The sequence below is a fragment of the Rhinolophus sinicus genome, chromosome 16 (assembly GCF_057876585.1).
Source record: "Rhinolophus sinicus isolate RSI-liver-muscle chromosome 16, RSI-T2T, whole genome shotgun sequence".
NCBI lineage: Eukaryota > Metazoa > Chordata > Mammalia > Chiroptera > Rhinolophidae > Rhinolophus > Rhinolophus sinicus.
In genome coordinates, this window is record NC_142516.1 from 28,795,355 (window position 1) to 28,817,838 (window position 22,484).

Sequence of the window (22,484 nt, forward strand, 5' to 3'; positions counted from 1 at the left end):
CAAGGCCCTGCCAAAAGATACCTTCTGTGAAGACCAGCAACTCCACAGACTTTTAGGCAAATGTATTAGAAGATTACATCATCCTTCTGTGTATTAGTCAGGGTTCCTCCAGAGAAACAGCACTAGTAGGAGCTATATTAAGTGATTTATTACAAGGAACTGGCTTATGCTATTGTGGGGGTTGGTTAAGTGAGTCCAAAATCTGTAGGGCGGGCCATCAAGAAGGGCGGGCTGAAACTCTCTGGCATGAGCTGAAGCTGCAGTCCACAGGCAGAATTTATTATATTCTAGGGCAAGCTCAATTCAGCGTTAAAGGCCTTTCGACTGATTAAATCAGGCCCACCTACATAATCTTCACTTAAAGTCAACTGGTCGTAAATTTAATCATATTTACAAAATAGCTTCACATCTAGGTTAATATTTGATTGAATAACTGGGGATTAAAGCCTAGCAAGTTGACACATCAAACTGACCATCTCTATTAGTTTCCTAGGGTTGTCATAACAAACTACCACAAACTGGGTAGCTGAAAACAACAGAAATTTATTCCCTCACAGTTCAGGAGGCTAGAAGTCCAAAACTAATCAGTCCTGTCAGCGAAGCCGTGTTCTCTCTGAAGTCTCCAGGGAAGAGTCTGTTCCATACCTTTCTCTGAGTTTCTGGTGTTGCTGGCAATCCTGGGCACTCCTTGGCTTGTAGATGCCTCACTCCAACCTCTACCTCCACCATCATATGGCATTCTTCTAGTGTGTGTCTGTATCTGTATCCCTTCTACTCTTCTTCTAAGGAAACCAGTCATATTGGTATTTGGCCCACCTCATCTTAACTTGATTACATCTGTAAAGACCTATTTCCAAATAAGGTCACATTCATAGGTACCAAGAATTAGGACTTGAATATATCTTGGGGGCGGGGGTACAATTCAACCTGTAACACCATCATACTTTGTTACAGCGCTCGGTACATTGGTCTGTATTTAACTCAACCCTGGCCTTGTAACAAAAAGAATGTAGGGACTTAAAAGTATGAGCTGTGGTCACTTTATGTTCTCAGAGCTTGGTCCACTGTCAGACACACAATAAGTGGTCAGTTAATGGCAGGCTTTGTGTCTCACCCTCACGTGCATAGGCATCGGCTTGAATTCACCGAGGAGGTATCTAATGGAGGGCACAACCTGGTTAAGGGCAGAGAGAGGTTACTCCCAAAATACAACAAACGTGAATTCTTCATGTCTCTTTGCTGGAACGGCGTCAGTAGTAATCTAATCTGGGAGTTTTTAAAGTCCCCAGAAACTCCAGGAGACCACCCTGGAAAGTAAAAAGAAGGCAGACTGGGTAGGGCTTCGGTTTTCTTCCCTGAAACCAGAGCATTGACACGTTTATCTGCTTGATACCTTATTAGATTGTAGCACCCTCCTCCTTAATTACCTGAGGAACTGGTTACAAGAACAAAGGAAGAGTGTTGTCCAGGCTGACGGCTGGTTAGTGACAGAACAGGAAATAGAATGGAATGAAAAGGTGTGTCAGAAACTGCTGGATATCTGCCAATACCCATTCTTTTCTTCCTTAACAGAATGCTTGATTTTCCATTGGTTTGTTTCTCTGGGCCGCAAATAAAGACTAGATTTCCCAGCCTCCCTTGCATCTGGACACAGCCATATGACTAAGGGTGCTGCCAATGGGCAATAAGTGGTGGTGTCAGATGGGGCTTCTGAGTAATGTCCTGAAAGGAAACTTCCTTACCCTCCCTTCTTCCTGCTGGCTAGATATGAAGACTGAAGCTCAAGCAACCACCTTGGGTCATGAGGTAAAAGTTATGCACTGAGAATGGTGAAACACCATGGCAGAAGGAGCCCAGTTCCCTCACATTGTGGATACTGAACCAATCCTGACAGCCTCCTTCCAGACTTTACGTGAGAGAAAAATAAACTTCTACCTCATTTAAGCCATTGTTTCTATGGGCTTTCTATCTTATGCAGCCAAATCTAATTCTCACTGGTCCAGAGGATTAATTGCAAGAGAATTTCCCCCAAATCTGGCTCTTATAGTGTGGTGGTTTGAAAACAAGGCTGCAAATTCTTTGATACTCCCTCCCCTTGAATCAAGGCCAACTTATAACTGCTTCAACCAATAGACTATGATAGAAGTGAAGCTCTGGGACTTCTCAGGCTAGATATTAAAGGCCATGAAGCATCCACCTTGTTCATGGGGTCACTGTTCTCGGAGACGTGAGCAGCCAGGGAAGAAATATGACTATCCTGGTACCATGATGCTTGAGAGGCCACAGGTAGACACCCAGTCAAGAGTATCAGCTGAGCCTAACCTTCAGCCATCCAAGCCAGCGCAGGCATCAGATGGGTGAGTAAAGAAGCCATCTTAGAAATGGCTCCTCCCTAGCCATTCAAGTCATCTCAGCTGTGGTCAGGACATCATGGGACATAGAAGAGAGGTGCCCTTTTCAAATTCCTGACCCACACAATCCATGAACATCATTAGATGGTTGTTGTTTTAAATCCTGAAGTTTGGGGATGGTTTGTTACTCCACAATCGATAACTGAAACAAGTGGATGATTTTAATCAACGTATTTCAACAGGAAATATTTATTGAGCATCTACTATGTACCAGGCACCATGCTAAAGACTAGGCATGCTATAGTGAGCAAGTGTCAAAGATAAAGTTGGACACTAGTGAAAGTGGTCAGGCTAGATTTTCATCAGAAATATACGACCAGCAATTGCAATAGTAAAGAGGGTCCAGTGTGAAGTGATTTAACTTTGATTTGTGCAGAGGTAACTGGGCATTTTAAGTAGTCAGGGCAGTGAAAAATTACAAAGGGTTGGTCAGTATACATGCTGACTAGGCCAGCCGGGTCTGTGGGCGGGCAATGATCAAAGTTAGGATTCTATTCTCCCACAGAGACTAGGAGGCCTAGTCCTTCCTGATGGTTATATTTTAAGGAAATGGCTTTCAGGTCCTTGAGAAAGACACTCCTGAGTTGTAAGAGACACATATATCTCAAAGGAACAGAGAAAGGATTCACAATTGTAAGTCCTTTTCAGTAAATGCTCTAAGAAAGGGTTGTCAGGGGCCTATGGTTAGCTAGAACAAACAGTGAACTCTTTGGGTAGCCTGGAGTTTTCTAAGGTAGGAACTTAAGCGGGGCTAGTGTCATGCTAGAGATACAACCTTGAGCTGTTAGAAATTATATTTGTGTTTAAGACTTTTAATGTGAGGGGAGGTGGGTGGATAAAATGATTTGTCTTGAGAGTCTAGTTTTTACAGGCCAAGGCTAAGGCCTTTAAAGGTCGAGCAGGAGACTTAGAGGAGCCTGGCTAGAGTTTGGTTAAGGGGAGAGTCTTTGTCACGAGACAGATATTTCTGACATCATGGTGCTTAGAGTATAATGGAATATGGAGATATTAAAAAAGATAACTTATTAGAGTTGTGGTTAAGTGTTTTGAAGAATTACAGGGCGCTAAGAGGGTTTATAATAACAAAGCCTGGGCCAGTTATGGGTATAGGAAGGCTTCTCTGAGGAAGTAATGTTTACATAGATGCCTGGATGTTAAAGTGGTGTCAGAGCTTTGAAATCATATTTCAGGTTAATCTGGAACTCCCTCTGCTGGTGCCCAGGGAAGGGAAAAGAATGGTTTTATTCTCCTGTAGAAGGACAGAGTTTGTTGGCTGTTTTTGTTTGTTTGTTTGTTTTGTTTTTTTAACATCCTGGGACGATGGTCCAAAGCTTTTTATCAAACATTCTCTATTCTGAAGGGGGACCACAGCCAAAAAAGTTAAGAAGGAGAAATTTAGTCAAATTTTCTCATTTTACAGGCACAGAGCAGGGAGAGGGTCTCAAACAAGCTGCTGGCTCAGGCAGAGTTAGGATCTCACCTGCCATCATCTTCAACTCACAGCCTCTGGTTACTGCTCCCCCTGGAGGAAAGGGCCCTTCCGTGAGCATCTCCCCCAGGTTCCAGGAAGGGAATGGGACTTGGGGTGAGCCATGCAAAGCAGCTCCCACCCAGGACAACTGGCTGCTGCTACCAGATCAGTAGGAGGTGATTCCACCCACAGAACAGAGTCTACTGGTGGGTGCCAAAAGGCAGGTATGATAGGAAAGACCTGGAGCTGTGCCTTTTGGCCTCTGTCCAGACACTTAACACATTTAAGATCTGTGGTTAGATTAGAAAACAGACAAGGATTACAAGTCCTAATGTCTTGGATCGGCTTACCAAATGGGAATGTTTCCCCATAGAGGTTCAGTTGCGGAGAAAAGAGCGATGGAATTAGGCCTTACAACACATGGGTTCAAGTCCCAAGTAACAGATAAAAGCTGTAATTTATTAAGCACCTATATGTGCCATAAACTGTCTAGGCTTTATTTTTCACATACCACCTCATTTCACCCTCATGACAACCTTGCAATGTAGACAGATGAGAAAATCAGCTCAGAGAGTGAAGTGACTTATCCAAGGTCACACAACATGCAAGTGGCAGAGCAAGGATTTGAGTCCAGGTCTCCTGAGTTTTGATTCAGGATTTCCCACCACACAACTCACTGGCAGGCTGCTGTGACACCAAAAGACAGCTTAGATTGGTGGGTAGGAGCATAGCCTTGGAGCCCACTTGCTTGAGCTCAAACCCCAGTCCCGTCACAGATTGCTATGGGGCCTTAGACAAGTTACTTAACCTCTCTCAACTCATTTTGCTCATCTGTACAGTAGTGGTGATAATAATAATACCTCCTGAGTAGGGTTTTTGGGAGAATTGAGTCATATAGTCCACACAGACAGGCTTGCCGGGCACAAAGCAGGGTGGAAAGAATTTCTGCAAGGGCAAAGGAAAGATGTCCAGTACCTTGCTGCTCGGAAGGTAGTCCTTAGACCAGCAGCACTGGTACCACCTGGGAGCTATCAGGAATATAACAGCTTGTTAACAGAAGTAAAGTGATAAGAATGGTCCCTGCCCAGAGTAAGCACTATATAAATGTTATTAATGATGACAAGTTGGCATCCATAGAGGGCAAATCCAGCTGGGACCTTAATTCTTTTCATACCTCTTACCAAAATGAGTACCTTGTTCTTTGCTTGGGTTTGTTATAAGTTTGGTGCGGGAGGGGCTTATTTGTTTTTTGACCAAACCATCTCATCTCATCTCATCTCATCTCATCTCATCTCATCTCATCTCATCTCATCTCATCTCATCTCATCTCATCTCATCTCATCTCATCTCATCAGCTGCTTGACCAACAAATAGATTTCTCTAGAAGGCACTTTTGATCTGTTGCATTAGCTCCCTTCATGGGGGTCATTACATCATCTTTTGAACTTAATATGATATATGGTAGACGTGGTATTTCAAACATTAGTGGGAAAAAATGGCTGATTCAATCAATGTTTGGGACAACTTGATAACCATTTGGAAAAAATAAAGTAAAATCCCAACCTCACACCTTACCCAAAATAAATTCCACATGATCAAAAGATATCAAAGTAAAAAAATTAAAAATCCAACTATGAACATACTAGATGGAAAAAACCTGAAGGACCAGTATAGAAAAGATTTATAAATTTGATTACTACATAAAAATGTTTAAATTTTGTAAGGCCCCAAATACTATATACTCAAAAGATAAAAGACAAATCAGAAAGAGGTATTTGCAGATGACATTTACCTAGTGTATGTATCAACAGGGAAATAAAAAGAACAAACAGAAATAAAAATGGCCAGAGGATTTGAATAGACAGCAAAGAAGAGATATAAATGGTCTATAAACATATCAACATGTTCTCTATTTAAAATGTATGTAAGTTAAACTTACTCTGAAATATTGTTTCACCTATCAGATTGGCACAGATTAAAAAGGTTATTCATTTCAGTGTTGGCAAGGCTGTGAATAAACAGACAACTCCCATACACTGTTGGTAGGAATACAAACCAACATAACCTTTTGGAAAGCAATTAGGCAACATTTATTAGAAATGTTAATATTCACATCCTTTTGATTCTGCAATCTCACATCTAGGAATTTATCCAACAGAAATAAGGTCACAAGTGCTCAAGAGAAAAGCATACAGGAAGCTTAATGCAGTATTGTATATAAAAGCAGAAAGTTGGAAACAACCCAAATGTCCATTAACAGGAGATTATAAAATAAAGTATGGCACATCTATACACTAATATACCACAGTTTCATCAACAAGAATGACACCAATTCTAGGTGTCATTACAAATGTGCTTAAGGTGCATTGGTAAGTTAAGAAAAGCAAGTTGTAGAGCTGTACACATAGTATGATCCTATTTTGGTAAAGTAAGTTAACATATACTTAAAAAAAAAAAAACTCTACAGGAATATTCACCAAACCATTAACTGTATTACATTTACTTCTGACAAGTGAGATTCTGTGGCTTTTTCATTTTCATTCAATTTATTCAGTTTTTCCAACAAATATTTATTGGTCACCTATAACTTGACAGGCAGTGTGCTAGATTCTAGGGATACGGTAGTAAACACCCAAAGCCATTGATCTAAAGGAGCTAGCATTCTCGATTTTCACAACATTGGAATTCTTTACAACAAACATTCTTTATCTTATCGGGGAAAAAAATGTTAGACATTTAAAAGTAAATAAAAAGATTATTTTACTTCCTAGCAAGCCCACTTTACCTCCCTTCTAATCCGCTGTGCCCACCTCTGGTCTCCCTGTCCCCCGCTCTCTCCAGTGTTACCTCTCTTTTCCTACAACTACCCAGACCCCACCCAGTCTTTGGGCTCAGCTTGTGACCACACCCTCTGACGAATCTGTCAGTGATACCCCCCCACAAACTGTGATACCTCCCTCTGAATTGGCAATGAAAGCTCACAGACCACCCTGTTCTGCAATCATGTGTGATTCCCTAGGAGCTGAGGGGGAGGGGCCCTATCATCCAATACACATAATGCCTGGCACACAGAAGGCACTCAATAAATGTTGGTTGAATGGGGATCGTGTCGGCAGTGGAAGTGCACTGCTCAGGTCGCCCTTCAAGAGAACTTGCTGGGGAACACAGATAACTGACAACCTCCGGAGGCTATGCCCTCAGATCCTCTCTGGAATTCTTGCTGAGGCTCTGCTTCCCTGGGCTTCTCCCTGTCAGTGACCAAGCATAGTGGGGGTACCAGAACCCATCCTTTCTGTTTGATGCAGGACACCTTAGTAGGCCACCTTTGCTTGGGGACTCCCCGTCGACCTGGCTGCATGGCAGAACTGTATGGCAGTCTGAAGCTCTTCCTATCCAAGCCCCCTCCCTTCCCACTCTCCTTTCCCAGTTGTCAGACCTGCATCATGGTCTGAAGGCTCTCCTTCCCTTTCCCTCTTCCTTCCCTCTTTATCCTACACAACCATTTCTCCCAGGGGGAAAAAACGTCTGGGCATTTGATGCTCAGAGGACCCAAAACAAACACAGGGATCGATGAAAAATTACCAGAGGAGAGCTGATAAATAATAAGAATATAAACACACTCACATAAGAGATTATGAACAGAGATGTGCTGGATCCATGCTTCAGAAACTGTGCACGTGAATCACCTAGGGATCCTGTGGAAATAAAGATTCTGATTCAGTAGGTCTGGGATGGACCCGAGATGCTGTGTCTCTACAAAGCTGCCAGGTGGCACCAATACTGCTGGTCCAAGAACCATACTTTGAGCAGCAAGGTGCTGGAATCTTTATTTGCCCTGCTCTTTCTCCTCCCTGCTCTGAACCTTGGAAGCCCATTGTGAGGACGCCATCAACAGGCTCCAAAGGAACCTCCGATTACAAGTTGGATTTGGCCAATGAGGAGCGCAAGCAGGAGATCAGAGGGCAGAAAGAGGATGAGGTCCGAGGGTTTTATTTCTCTGGCGATCGCTCCCTACTGGGTTGCTGTGGGTTGCTTGTGTTCCTTTACCAGAGGCCATAGCTCCCATCAGGTGGATCTCTCCAGGTTTCTCTCTTGCAGAATTCCAGTAGCTATTCTCTCCCATACCCCTGGGGTGGTAATGGCTTCCTACTATTAGTATTCTCTATTGGAGTACTGCACCAATCCTTGTGGAGCTTAGTAAACCTGGTCCACACTTCTGGAATTAGTCTTTTAGTAAACGTTCCTCATTTCCTCAGCCAAGGGTGCCTGACACCTGTCTCCCGCTGGGACCCTGACTGCTACAAGCACTGATCAATGCGAGATTTTTTAAAATAATAGCAGAAGACTGGAAACAAGTTAATTGTGCATCATTAAAAATGATTACATTTATAGTACATCTGCTTATGGTGTTACATGCAACCATTAAAAAAATGTAGTAGATCTATTTTCATCTAAATGGAAAGATGCTTAAATCATTTGAAAAAAACAAAACTCCAAACTGCAATATTCAGAACAGCATGCATAGTATGAACCCATTCATTTAAAAAGTAAAATATGCATTTGTTAAGGCTTGGATTGCCAGTGACTGATGACAACCCTGCTCAAAACAAATCTAGCAACACAACACAAAACAGCAGGGGTGGGAGGGTGGGATTTCTGCCTCCATCTCTTCCTATCAGTTGCCCCTGCTTTCCCGCGTGCTGTCCTCACTCTCAGGCAGGCTGTCTTCAAGTAGAGACAGAGTAACCACCAGCTTGGCTTACCACATCCCGACATCCGGGCAACTGACGACCTCAGCAGAGAGGGCCTCATTTCCAGTTGCTTTAACAAAAAATCCTGGCCTTAAGCAATCAGGACTGGCTAGGACATACGCCAATCACTGAATCACAAGGACTGAGAATTGGGGAAAGAGTCTCCCCAAAAGAAAGAGGGTGACTCTTCCCCGAGAAGGAGAGGAAGGGCAGGTGTAAGTAACAAATGTCCATGCTAGAGGGAGTATTTGTTGTGGACATTTGTTATCCTTTGTGGCTGCCCAGCTTCTGAACCCCCTTCCTATGCTGGTGAGTCTCCTACTTTCTGGGATGCCTGTACTGGAGCCTACCTCCCCCTATAGATGCCGAAAATGCCAGAAACACTTTCCCACTCTCCCTTTCTGCCAGGCAAAATCCACGACCCAGGCTATTCAGACACTCCCATCTCAGGCTCTGACTCTGAAGCTGGTGACACCAAAAAGGGCCTGTGCAGACACCACCCTGATATAGGGTGCAGCCGTGGCATATTGAGATGTTGTTCCTGGTTGTGGGGCCTCAGAGACTGGTTCTCCGGAACTCATGGGATCGGTGAGATATGAAGAAACCTTGGGTTAAATCCCCTTTCTGCTTAAATTCTTCAGGGGGTTAATTTCTGCTGCTTGCAGTCAAAAGCTTAACATCTATATAAATGTTTGCATTTTTTGAAAGATTAAATGTGAATATTGGTTATCTATGGGGAGTAGGGCTGGGAGAGTGGGGAGGAGGGAAAGGGGCTTTTTCTTTATGCCCTTTTGTACTGGTGGAATTTATTTTTTACATGTATATTAATTTTATAATGAAACAACTACTTAGTAAAAAATATGAGAAAAGACACCTGAATAAATAGAATAAGAGTAGGATTCAATTGCTCAGGATTTTCACAGAAACAAATGTCTTCATTAGACCTTCAAAAGCAAGTCATTTTCACTTCTATTGGGGTGAATGGGGCCAAATCTGGAAATGAGTGACAGTGTACCACCTCCGACACTGGGCCTAAGTGATTTGCTCTATCCCTGTAATTCACCTGCTCAAACGTTTTCCATGGCTCCCCACTACTCACAAAATAAATCCCGCTGTCTTTATCCTGGCACTGAAGCATCTTGCAATCTGAGCCCCGTGGACTTTTGAGACTTTTCCTTATTTTTACACTTTGCCTAGAAGTATACTGGCTCAGATCTTAAGGGTATTACCATCTTCTTCGATCTGCCAATATCATGACTCATTCCTTCCTCACATCCTCATTGAGTTTTGCTCTGCATTATACCTCTACATATGAGACTTAGTTATTTAACGTCACATACTGAACACCTATTGAACGTCTGGTCTTTTGCTAGGCTTTGGAGTCACAGCTCACAATCTATGGGAACCAATTACCCCGTATCAGAATGTTAATGTTATCATGATGAGCAGATGGTATCAGCAATTTGCAGGCAGCGCTGCTCATTAGAATCTTTCCCTCTGCCTGGATAGCACTCTCTCCAAATGTCAACATGACTTGATTTCTCAATTCCTTCAGGTCTCTGTGCAAATGTCACATTCTCAGTGACACCTTCTCTACCCATCTTATTATAAAACAACATCCCCTCCTCTGTCCTATTGACTTGGATTTATGTTCTTTCTATTTACTGTTTAAATAGCACTCATCACCATCTCACATACACCACACTTGCTAGTTTGTGTAGTTACAGCCTGTCTCTTTCCACTGTCAGGTCCAGGAAGACAGGAAGTGTATTTTGTTCTCTGCAGCTTTTCCAGTGCTTAGAACAGTTCCTGGCACATAGTAGGTACTCAGTGAATATCTGTTGAGAATAGGAAGAGAACTAGACTACACGTCAGAAGACGTGGGTTCTAGTCACAGCTCTCCCGCGGGACAGTCATGTGGCCTTAACAAGACACCTCTTTCAGCTTCCATTGCCTCCTCTGTAAATAGGGCATGATCATGCGGGGGCTGACGGGATGGCTCTGAGGGTGAAGCAGTGGGTCTCAAGCTTTAGCTCGCATTAGAATCACCTGGGGGGCTTCTTAAACTACACATGGCAGGCCTCCATACTCAGTTTGTAAGTCAGTAGGTCTGGCGGGAAGTCACAAAGTGCATTTGTAGCAATGTCCCCCATGGTAGCTGATTCTAGAACCACTGTTGAAGAGAGACAGAAGGTACAGAAGGCGCTTGTAGCCCTAACGGCCCGGCCCAGGTAAGGACTGGCACTACGGGCCCGCAGGACGTTGTGGGGAGACAGAGTAGACCCACCCCTTCCCTAATTCAGTCAACAACTATTTAGGAAGCGTCGCTGGCTAGGTTGGTGCGATGGTGGACCTCAGACCCGGGCCTAGACGTCCGGCGCTCGCCGCATCAGGAAGGCTGGGCAGCCAGTCCGACCTCCGTACAGGAGGGGAAGTCTCCGGAGCCGGGGAAAGGGACAAGCGGCCGCGAAGAAGGCAAAGGTAAGCCCGCGAGCCCGAGCCCTAGACGCTGCTCCGAGCTTCCCGGACCCTGCGGTCCCTTAGCACCCCGCGGCGCGGCGGTGGAGGCGCAAACTCGCCCCCAAGCGCGCGCCCGGCACACAGTAGGCGCTCCGCCCCGCTCCCGCGCGCGCCCGGCACACAGTAGGCAGGCGAGCCGGCGGAAGGGGGCGCCAGCGCGCGGTATCCGGGGGGCGGAGTCAGCGACGCCGGCGGGGCAGACGGGCGCGGGCCTCGGGCCGCGATGGGTGAGGGCGGCCTGCCCCCGGCTTTCCAGCTGCTGTTGCGCGCCTGTGACCAGGGCGACACGGAGACGGCGCGGCGGCTGCTGGAGCCGGGGGCAGCGGAACCGGCGGATCGCGGCGCGGAGCCCGAGGCAGGCGCGGAAACGGCGGGGGCCGAGGCGGCCGGGCCCGGGGCGGCAGCGGCGGCTGGAGCGCCGGTGCCTGTGGACTGTTCGGACGAGGCGGGCAACACGGCGCTGCAGTTCGCCGCGGCCGGGGGCCACGAGCCGCTGGTACGCTTCCTGCTGCGCCGCGGCGCGTCGGTCAACAGCCGCAACCACTACGGCTGGAGCGCGCTCATGCAGACGGCCAGGTGAGGGGTGGGGCGCCGGGGTGGTGTCCCCCGGTCCCGGCTCAGGCGGCCGGCCGGACCAGCCCGGCGGCCCCGCAGCCCCGGAAGGTAAAGAGTCAAGGACTCCTTGGAGAGAGAGAGAGTTGGAATGGTAAACTTTGAGCAGCTTTGGGATACAACGAGAAGTGGAAGCGCTTTTTACTAACATGAAACCAGAATCTTAGGAACACTGGCCTTTCAAAACAATCAGGACACTGCGAGTAGACTCTTAAGTCTCAGAATCATAGAGGTGTTCATTCATTCCTTTTTTGCAACAAGGGTTTCCTAAGCACCTACCTAGCCACTCTAGCTTGGTGAGGGGGACACTGCGGGACCAGGTAAAGTCCCCACTGGGAGCAGCTCACATGCCAGTGGGAAGGCCAGACTAGGGGACAGGCTTGATGGGGAAAGTTCAGGAAGCTTTGGGAGTAGCAGACCTAGTTTGGGGAGGTGGAGGAAGGTTTCTGGTAGGCATGATGTATATATATTCAAGTGGAGACCTGAGGATGCCTAAGAATTAACCAGGACAGAAGAAGTGGGCGGTGGCAACCAGGTGATAGGAGGCCCATGCAAAGGTTTGGAAGTAAAAGTGAACTTAAGGCATTGCTAGGGCTGTTAGAAAGATGTTGTGAGTGGGAGGGGTCTGGGAGACATGGGAGATGAGCTCTCCCTGGAGAGGAGGAGGCAGATGCTAGGCAGCAGGGCTGAGAAAGGTGAGCTTATCCTAAGGGCACTGGGAGTGATGGAAGTTTCTAGGCAGAGTGAGTGACAGAATCAGATTGTTTGGGAAAGATCACTTTCACTGCAGTGTGAGGATGGATTGAAAGGGTGGGCTAGAGTTAGAAAGACTGGTTAGGAAGGGATTGCAACAGTCTAGAAAGACTAAATAGTTGTTGTGGTGGCTTGGACCAGAGCAGAGACAGCAGTGAGACAGCGAAGAGATGAGTTTGAGATGTGTGGGCATACTTCAGCGATATTGTGGGTGTGGTTCCAGAGTCTCGTGATAAAGCGAGTCACAATCTTTTTGCTGGTGGAAGGTCTTGCCTTCAATATGTAAAAAAAAAAACAAAACAAAAAACCTTCAGCATCTGTGAAGCACAATAAAGTGAAGCACAGTAAGACGAGGTAGGTAGGCCTATACTCAGACAGCAGGGTGAAAGGACTTGAAACCCTGGTAGAAAGAAACTGGTACACAGTGAATTCTCTCAACCATCTACTTAGGTCCCACCCACCTCTCAGTTTCTTGCAAAAGTTCTCCAAGGAGGGAATGCAAGTCATCTGTTAATTGTAGCGGATAGTGCCAATTTGCTTTCCATACTGGTGTATTAGTTTCCTATGGCTGCTGTAACAACTTACCACAAAGCCAGCAGGAATCGCATCACTCCGACCCCTGCTTCTGTCATCACTTCTGACTCTTCTGCCTCCCCTCTTCCGCATTTAAAGGACCCCTGTGATTCCATTGGGCCCACCTGGATAATGTAGGCTACTGTCCCTTATCTCAAGGTCAGCTGATTAGCAGCCTTAATGATGAATAATTCTATCGGCAACCTTAATTTCCCCTTTGCCATGAAGTCTAACATAGATTCTGGGGATTATGAATGATATGGACATCTTTGGGACCCCATTATTCTGCCTGCCACAGCACTTGCACCAGTTTACCCTCCCAGCTGCAGTGTGTGTGAGTGCTTGTTTTTCTACAGGCTTAGCAACAGTAGGTTACCAAACTTTTGGATTTTTGTGTCTGATGGTTGAAAAATCTTAGCGTAGCTGTGATTCGCATTTGTTAAATTGTGAGTGAAGTAAAGCATCTTTCCATATGTATGAGCCATTTGTTTTTCTAAAAGGCATTGAATACACAACCTTCTTACCCATAGTGGTCTCATTGTGACTCGACGATGTTTTATTTCTCTGAGTTCTTTTCCAAGTGTTACACAGTTGTTCTAATCTAATTTAATTTGTATTGTTGGAATAATTTTATTCTGTATTATTTTGAAACATACCGTTTTCAACTGCTCTGTGTATTCCGTTCGTGGGACGGTACTGTAGTTTGCGTAACCATTCTCCAGCCCTTGCGCATTTATTTCTATCAGTCTATAAACACACTTTGAAAAACGCATCCCAGTTAGGGAATGCGTGCCTATTCATGTGGGCAGTGCAGTGTTTTATGCTCTTACCGGCAGGTTGGGACCCTTTGTCTTAAGACATCTGATTTCTCGCCCAGAGCAGTGTGAGGTGACGATAAAGCCTTTTGGGCTGTCAACCTTTCTTCTGAGGTTCCGTCTCTCTTAATGGCCCCATCCATTCTTCCAGGCTTTAGAATACCAGGTTAAAGCCTCAGCCCTGGTACCTGTCTGTGCCCTGACCAAAGTCTGCTCATCTGTGTCTGCCATGCCCTCCCTTGAATCTATGCCCTCTCTCCTTCCCCTCTGCTTTAGTCCGTACCACACCTTTGTAGTGGCCTTCCACTGCTGTCCCTCCAGGTGTACCCTCTCTCATCCTCTGCATCGCTTACAGATCCTCCTGAAATGAATGGCTGTGCCTCTCCTGTGCACTGGGGCCAAGATGATTTCATCCAGGCTTTCTGTGTGTCTCCCGGCATTGGTTTTGTTGTTGTTGTTTTAGTTATTGTGCAGTTACTGTGTGCCAAGAATATTACCTCCATTTTACAAATGAGAATCTGAGATGACAAAATTTCCTTGTGAGCATACAGCTAGTCAGCAGATTTGGGCAGTCTGACTGCAGAGCCCTCGCCCTAACCACATACAGGAATTCCTTCTGCCCCAGTGGAGCCCTCCTCTGTCTCCCAGCTTAGCTTCTTCTGGGAAGCCTGCCATGATATTTCCCTGTTTTGTGGCCTCTCGGCACTGGGAAGGCCTGTGCAGTAAGCGCCTGCTACCCCACATTACAGCTGCTCCCCTTCCTCAGTGACACTCACACCTGGCTGCACATCAGAATCACGGGGATGCGTTTCCGCATCAGATCCGTGAGTTCTCTTGTGTTCGTGATTCAGAAGACCTGGTGGGGCGGGAGGGATGGAGGGGAAGGGACTCTGCGTAAGAAGAGGCTCTCTAGCGATTCTGGGAGCCACTGATCGTGCCTCATCTCTGACTCCCACCCAGTGCACAGGGGTCCCTTAGCCACTGAGGGCCTTGCTGAGCGAGGTTTGTGACTGCAGCACTTGGCAGTGCTTCCAGGGTGTCTCAGAGACCCTCGTCGCCAATTTTTGCTATTAACCAAGTTCTGCAGGATGGTCAAAGTCATCTTATTAATTTCATCTAATTAATTTCTGTTAATCTCCTGGGGCAGGAGACTCGGAAGAATTAACCTAAACTCTGTTAACTAATAAAATCTTGAGAGAACTTTCCTTCTTCACCACTTGGTACTGTTTGCTGAAACCGGTGGTCCTTGTGTGATGACTTTGTCACTCGCGCATCGAGAGGCTCTTGGGTTAATTCCGTTCCTCTTTATTCCTCCATTTATCCTGTAGGTGCTGTTTTGGGAGCTATGACATACTTTCTTATTTACTCCTATGAGAATATGGTAGAATATGACAATCCTGTGAGGATTAGAATTGACTCTCGACCTTTAGCTGAGTCAAGACAGAGCCTGGTACTTTAAAATGTATTGTCCCTCAGTTGGCAATCCCGACCATCTGTATTCAGGTTTCCCCTCTGTCCGTGTTGGGTAGTGTTTCAGCTGTCTTCTGCCTCATCTGTAGGTGGACTAATGTGTATGGAGACTTCCTGAAGGATATACAGTCTGTCCGTCCCTCGGATCAGGGCGGGCAGGTGCATAGCTGTGTGCCGATGTGGTCCAGTTCGTGCTCTTCCTCCCTGAATCTAGATACGCCTCAGAGTGTCTCAAGCCTTTGCTCCCGGCAGCCACCACTTTTGGTGAAAGAGCACCTATTCGTCATCCCAGCTCCTTGTTCCAAAGCTTGTCGTTGGATCAGACCCTGCTCATCCGAGGTCCTGTGCCTGGACTGCAGTTTGGTCTCTTGGAGGATGTTTTACTGTAGGATCAGAAAGAGTTACATGCATGTTTTTTCCTTCTTCTTAAACCTTTACCGAGCACTTACTTTGTGCCAAGCACTGTACTCAGTGCTTTAAATGAATTAACTCATTCAATCCACACAAAACCTTAGGAAGTAGATTCTACTGCCATCCTCATTTTATAGATGAGGCATTGAGGTTCAGAGAAGTTAAATAACTTGCCCAAGGCCACACAGCTAGTAAGCTCCACGCCCAGGCAGACGGCTCCAGAGCCTGTGCTCCCAGCCATAAATCCTGTACGTGACCATTTTCTGCTTGGGGTTGGCCACCAGGAAGCTACTTGCCAAATTTACCTTTACCTGCTAAAGGGACAAGTTGCATGGTGTTTACTTTGATCTGACATCATCCTTGGCCTTTTTACTTTCCTCCTCTTGCCCTTCATTTCTCTGCCTCCCAGGGCTTTGAGTGGTGGCAGTATATGCCAGGTCTTGAAACACAGGTGTTAATTGCAGAAATTTAATTGGCAGTCATAGCAGCTGTTCAGAAAGCCCCAGCTTCCCTGTCTTCAGTAATTACCTATCAGAAACTTAGCATCCACAAAATTATCTCAGCCTTCGCTAAATCCTTTTATATTTTCAACCTAACTGAATAATCTCTTGGGCTTCCCATGAGTTCGGGAAGCATTCTAAATGTCAGCATTTCTGCTGAAATTCAGCCTTTTTCTTCCTCCGTCAAAATGTGTTATACCAGAAGAGTGGGGTTTGCTATTTTAGGGTCCAAGCTCAAGTTTTGACTCTGTCACTTTCGAATTTATGGATTATTGCTTTCCATTCTAATTTTGATTTCCTCATCTGTGAAATGGGTGGTTTATCTCAGAGCTTATTAAGATCAAATAAGATAAAAATGTGATAGTACCTTGTAATCTGCTGTTAGGAATTATACTAGATTTTATCTCTTGCTTGGTGACTAAATAGCGTAATCTTTTAAAATTCTCTACTCCAGTGGAGGGCATTCCAGTTCTTCACTCATTTCCATTGCCCATCTCTGGTCCTCTCCTTGGTTATGCCAGTCATTCATTCATGCACTCACTTACTCATTTGACAACATGTACTGAGCTCCACTCTGGCAGCCCCCCAGTCCTGTCTGTGCAGAGTCTAATCATTGGTGAGTATAGGTGAGCCTGGCCTGAGGATCCTGTGTGGGAGTTGGGACGAGATGAGGTTGACAGGTTTGGCAGGCCTTCGGGCAGTGGGAAGGGGCCGTCAGATTTATGGGTTGGGAATATCATTTTAGGTTTGGGGACTGTCATCATGGAGGATGGGCAGGAATGAACAAGGCTGGAGACAGGGAGACAGATTGGAGTTGCAGCTTTCTGCATTTGAGTTTATTTCAGCTTGACTTGCCCTCTCTCTGCTCTTGGAGAGGAGACAGATAGGCACAGTGCCCCTACAGCTGGGGGTGGAGTGGGGGCAGTTCACCAAGCTCTCCCTCCACGGGCTGCGCTCTGTAGGCTAAAGTGACCTGGTGCTGTTAAGGTTCATATCCCAGAAGGTATTTGTTAAGTTCAAACCAGAGTTCAGCCTTGGCTCTGCCTCCACAGGGAGGAGGGAGGCCCTGGGTTTGGTTGAGCTACAAAACCCGCTTTCGGAAAGGAGGGGTGCACAACAAGAGATTGCAAAGCTGCCTCACAGGACGCAGAGGTTATGCAGCCATCATGGCCTTGTAAAGCCTGGCACAACCAGCCTGTCTCTTGTTATTCTTTCCTTGTTAGTCTAGGGCCCCTTCCAGCTCTGACACACACAACTCGGAGCCCAGAAAGAGTATGCCAACCAAAAATGCTGAAAAAAGGAATTTTTTTTTGCCCTCTGGAAGCAAAAGAAGGAAGAGATTTTGCTGGCAAGAGGCATCTGTTTCCCTCTTCCTGATATTAGAGAGTTGGTGGGCACATGTTAGTCTCGTGTCCCAGCAGGACCATAGCTCAAGCTTCATTGAGGGGGGTCTGGCCCAGGCCCAATTCTCAGCCCCGGACAGCGGACATTCCTGCCAGCAGGTGGCAGCAGACCTCTGGCGAGACTTGAGAGTCCATCTCTGCTGACCACAGTCACGCCACACCTCTTGGCATAGGGTCTGCTGCCTCATCTCAAAGGACCTTCTCTGTGTGTACGTTTGGGGAGGGGAGGCGTAGACATGAGTCAGACATGGGTCCTGCCCATGTGGAAATCAGCGTAGGCAGAGAGACAGATTCCCAGGCTGCAAAGCAGAGTAAAAGGACCTTTCTGAGACGTGGGAAGCAGTGTGGTGTAGGGCACAGAGGGAGGGCAGCAGGATTCAGATAGACCTGGGTTCTGACCCTGACGCAGCTCCTTACCAGCTGGGTAACCTTGGCATGTTGCATAATGTAAAATGATTACAGTGATATAAGCTACCATTTATGTGGTGCTTCCTTTGGCCAAACACTGTTTCTAGGTGCTTTGTATATATTACATATTTAGGTATATCAGTTCAATCCTTAAACATTCCCTCTCAGTAGATACAGTTATATCCCCACTTTACCGATGAGCAAATGAAGGCACAAAGAAGCTAAAGTTCTTTCTCAAGGTCATGCAGCTAATGGATGGCAGAGCTGGATTCGAACCTCGGCAGGGCAGTTGCTCCCCTTTGTGGTGGGGCATATGCAGGGCCAGAACAATGCCAGGCATCAGAAGAAGGGCTGTTACACGCACCTCTTAGGACTTAAATGATTAAGGACAAATGAGGATTACATAAGTGTCTCCTTATCTGTGCTCCATATTGAGTGTCGCTAATTTTCCATCTTCCTGGCAGATTTGGGCATGTGAGTGTGGCACACCTGCTTTTGGATCACGGGGCTGATGTCAATGCCCAGAACCGGCTGGGGGCCAGTGTGCTCACTGTGGCCTCTCGGGGTGGCCACCTGGGCGTGGTGAAGCTGCTTCTGGAAGCTGGTGCCTTTGTGGACCATCACAAGCCCTCAGGCGAGCAGCCAGGGACAGGGGACAGCAGGGACGAGCTGCTGGATATCACAGCTCTGATGGCTGCCATCCAGCATGGGCATGAGGCTGTGGTGCGTCTGCTGCTCGAGTGGGGTGCAGACCCCAACCACGCCGCCCGGACTGTGGGCTGGAGCCCGCTGATGCTGGCAGCGCTCGTCGGAAGGCTTGGCGTGGCCCAGCAGCTGTTGGAGAAGGGGGCCAGCCCTGACCACCTCAGCGTGCTGGAGAAGACGGCCTTCGAGGTGGCACTTGACCGCAAACACAGGGACCTTGCAGATTACCTGGACCCACTGACCACCGTCAGGCCCAAGACAGGTCAGGCTGCCCCTCCCCAGCCCCACCCCCCACCATGGTGTCACAGAGCACCCCAAATTGGGTTTCAAAGACTCAAGCCATGGATGGCCCAACTGAAGGGCATGCAGAAATCAGAGTCCAGCCTGCAGAGCAGTGGGGCTTCCGATGTGCTGTGCGTAGGATCAGTTGGGAGTGCCTGTTACATGTGAGGTTCCTGCCCCCCCAGAGAGAGATTTGGTAGCTCTGAGAAGAGCCCAGAAACCAACGTAGCAAGGCCCCTCCTCCCTCACCAGGTGATTCTGAGGGAGGTGTTTCTGGGATTCTTCTAGAACAGGGTCAGCAAATTTCTTTTGTAAAGGACCAGATAATAAATATGTTCGACTTCGTGTGCCATCCAGTCTGTGTCGTAACCGCTCGTTTCTGCTAGAGTGAAAGCAGCCATGTAAATGAGTGGGTGTGGCTATGTTCCAGTAAAACTATAATTATAAAAATGGGCAGGTCAGGTTTGGCCCGGGGACTGTAGTTTGCCAACCCTGCTCCAGAACAAGGTGCCTGAGCTCATCTGTGATCAGTCCCCAGAGACTAATTCACATAAAATTCAGGCCATGTTTGAGGTTTTTTCCAACACCTATTGATGTGTCCTGCGTCCTTTTTCTTTTTGCCATCTTTCTGGCATTTAAAGGGCTGTCTAAACAACCCTTAGCACACCTGCCACAGGACACATTGCGTTGCAAAACCTCTAGTTCATCATGAGCAGTAGGACTGTGCAATGCAATGTCACACACAGTGTCAGTACCCATTTTCTGGGATGGGTCTGACTTCAGTGATAATGGCCGAGGTGCCTGCAGGCTGTAGTGACCGGCCGCAGTGACCGGCCGCAGTGGATATGCACATAGGGCTGAAAGGTGAAAATCTGAAGAGAAGGCCAGCCAGGGACCTTGGATGGGTTGCCTGAATTCACCAAGCTTCCCTTTTGTTGTCCATAAATGGGGGGTGGGAGTAACAGCCACCTCACAGGACTGCTGTGAGGATTAAGTGAGGTCACCCCGGCCCACATGGATTGTGTGAGAGATGTTGGCAGCTACCATCACCCTTGTTACGGTTGTGATATTTGACAGGATTGGGTCATGGCCATGAGTGCAGACTTCCCCATCGAGCAGATCTGGGTTTGAGGCTAGTTCTCTACTTTGTGGCTGGGTAGCCTTGGGTGTATGTTCATTGTCCTTTCAGCACTTCAGTGTCCTCTGTCATAAAACAGTTGTAATAAATGCACTTGTAAAGTTCTGTGAGCAATAGTAAGATACTGTGTTTCCCCGAAAATAAAACCTAGCCGGACCGTCAGCTCTAATGCGTCTTTTGGAGAAAAAATTAATATAAGACCCGGTCTTATTTTACCATAATATAAGACCAGGTCTTTATAATATAATATAATATAATATAATATAATATAATATAATATAATATAATATAATATAATATAATATAATATAATAATATAATACCAGGTCATATTAATTTTTGCTCCAAAATATGCATTACAGCTGATGGTCCGGCTAAGTCTTATTTTCGGGAAAACAGGGTAATGCCTATAAAATGTATATCCAGTGATTGGCACATAGATAGCACTGAGTAAACTGAAGCTATTGTAATAGGTTTTTATTGATCATTTGTTTATTCAGTTATTCTACAAACATTTATTGAGTTCCTACTAAGTACCAGGCACTGTTCTCAGTATCTGGGATAAGTCAGTGAGCAAATCAGATCCAATCCCTGCCCTTGAGAACATTGGTAATAACCAGGAAACAACCTATTAAATAAAGTAGGTTACATAGTACAGTAGGTGTTTAAGTGCCACGGGGTGGGGCAAGGTAGAGGGTTAGGAGTGGCAGAGTGGGGGTGATGCAGGCTGCAGTATGAAGTAGGACGGTCTCAGATGGCCTCCTTGAGGAAGTGACATTTCAGCCAACTGCAGGAACTGAAGGAGTGTGCCACCCAGGCTCTGGGAAAGAGCCTTCAGGCAGGACGGCAGTAAGGACCAAGGCTGTGTTATTAATAAGGACAGGTTATTAAAGAATGATGGCCCCCCACTCCTTTTGTGAGATGCCAGGAAATCCATCACACTGGGGCCTTAGGGACCCGCAAGTCTCTCCCTTGACTTAGCTGTAGGACAGGTTGCCCTGGAGGCTATAACTGTCATTGTGACACCCTCCCTTCCCACACTGTGGGGTTGTGGCTGGGTCCCCAGAGCTACTCTGACATCAATGCAAAAACTGGAGCACAGAGTGAGGAAGGGACTAGCCCAGGGTCACTTGGCATCAGTGGCACAGCTATCCCAGCCTCCTGGGGTCAGGCTAGACTGTTAAGTGATTCATTTGTACCAGATAGTTGCTTAGCAACCAACTCTAAGGCCAGGTGATACGCTCTTTTCTGTCAAAGGCTCTTGGCATGAGAAGGTGCTGGCCCATAGCACATTAGACTCTGAAACACAGGAACATGACATATTTGTTAAAACTAAGATGCAGAATTATTTTGTAATAGTATTTCATAGGCAAAATCAGACACTTGGTTCTGTGTCTGTACTTCTTTTACGAGCCCTGGAGTTAAGTACTTACCCTAGCTGGGGTGGCGGCTGCCTAACTAGTAAAGATAACAAAAATTGCTCTTTGAATAGGGCTTAACCTTTTCTGAAGCATTTTTCCATCTATGTTATTGATCCCTGCCTCTGCCATGTGGTCCCCACAGGAGCATATTATCCCCATTTTAGCAATGAGGAGACAGATCACTCTAGAAACATGTACTCGTTGTGACATGCTGACCCCAGACTCAGTGCCCCTTGCACCATTGTTCAGCTTCTTCCCAGCTGCCCAGACGGGCTGGTCTGGACCAGAGATTCAGCCCAGAGCCACAGGTTTCCTCTCCTGCATCTGCTCCCTCCCCAGAGCAACTCAGAGGCGGCAGGAAGTCCTGCCTTCCACCACCAGCGAGGGGACTGGTCATGAGGCGTCTGCTTTCTGACAGGAGCAGGGCCCCCACTAGCCCAAGTTTAGAGGAAGGTGACAGATGAGCAGATGAGGGAGGGGCTGGCATTGGGTGGATGCAGCAAGGCCCAGCTTTGGGGGTGGACAGGGGCACCAGTGTCCTGCACCAGCCCAGCAGCTGGGCTGTGGGTTTCAGCTTGAAGTCAGGTGGGCAGTTGCCCACAGGGAGCTGTGTTTGCAGGTCTGGGGCAGGGGTGACTCTCAGAATGATACGCAGATTGCTTCTTCTTTGGGAAGGAAAGCAAAAATGAACGTTGGCTCCTCTGGAGACCACATCCATGACCTTCCTCTGGGCTTAGCGTCTCAGTGTCTCGGGTCCTCTGCTCTGGAATTACCTCATGGTTGTCCATTTAAGAGAAAAGAGTCGTTGTTTCTGTTTACGTTTTTCACAGTAATTCAGAT

The 22,484-nt window shown here is 46.8% G+C and overlaps 1 protein-coding gene across 7 annotated transcripts in view; it reads left to right on the plus strand.

Annotated features, from left to right (window-relative positions):
• The first annotated feature begins 11,318 nt into the window (after positions 1-11,318).
• The window catches only part of ANKS6 (ankyrin repeat and sterile alpha motif domain containing 6), a 62,001-nt gene continuing 50,835 nt past the window's right edge, over positions 11,319-22,484 (plus strand). For 6 of the 7 annotated variants that reach the window (XM_088793510.1, XM_074330760.2, XM_074330758.2 and 3 more), the window contains exons 1-2: positions 11,319-11,729; positions 18,563-19,065. In XM_088793510.1, coding sequence (XP_088649636.1) covers positions 11,377-11,729; positions 18,563-19,065 — 856 coding nt within the window. In that variant the 5' untranslated portion in view covers positions 11,319-11,376. The remainder of the gene's footprint in view (positions 11,730-18,562; positions 19,066-22,484) is intronic. The other variant, XM_074330759.2, reaches the window with a different exon arrangement.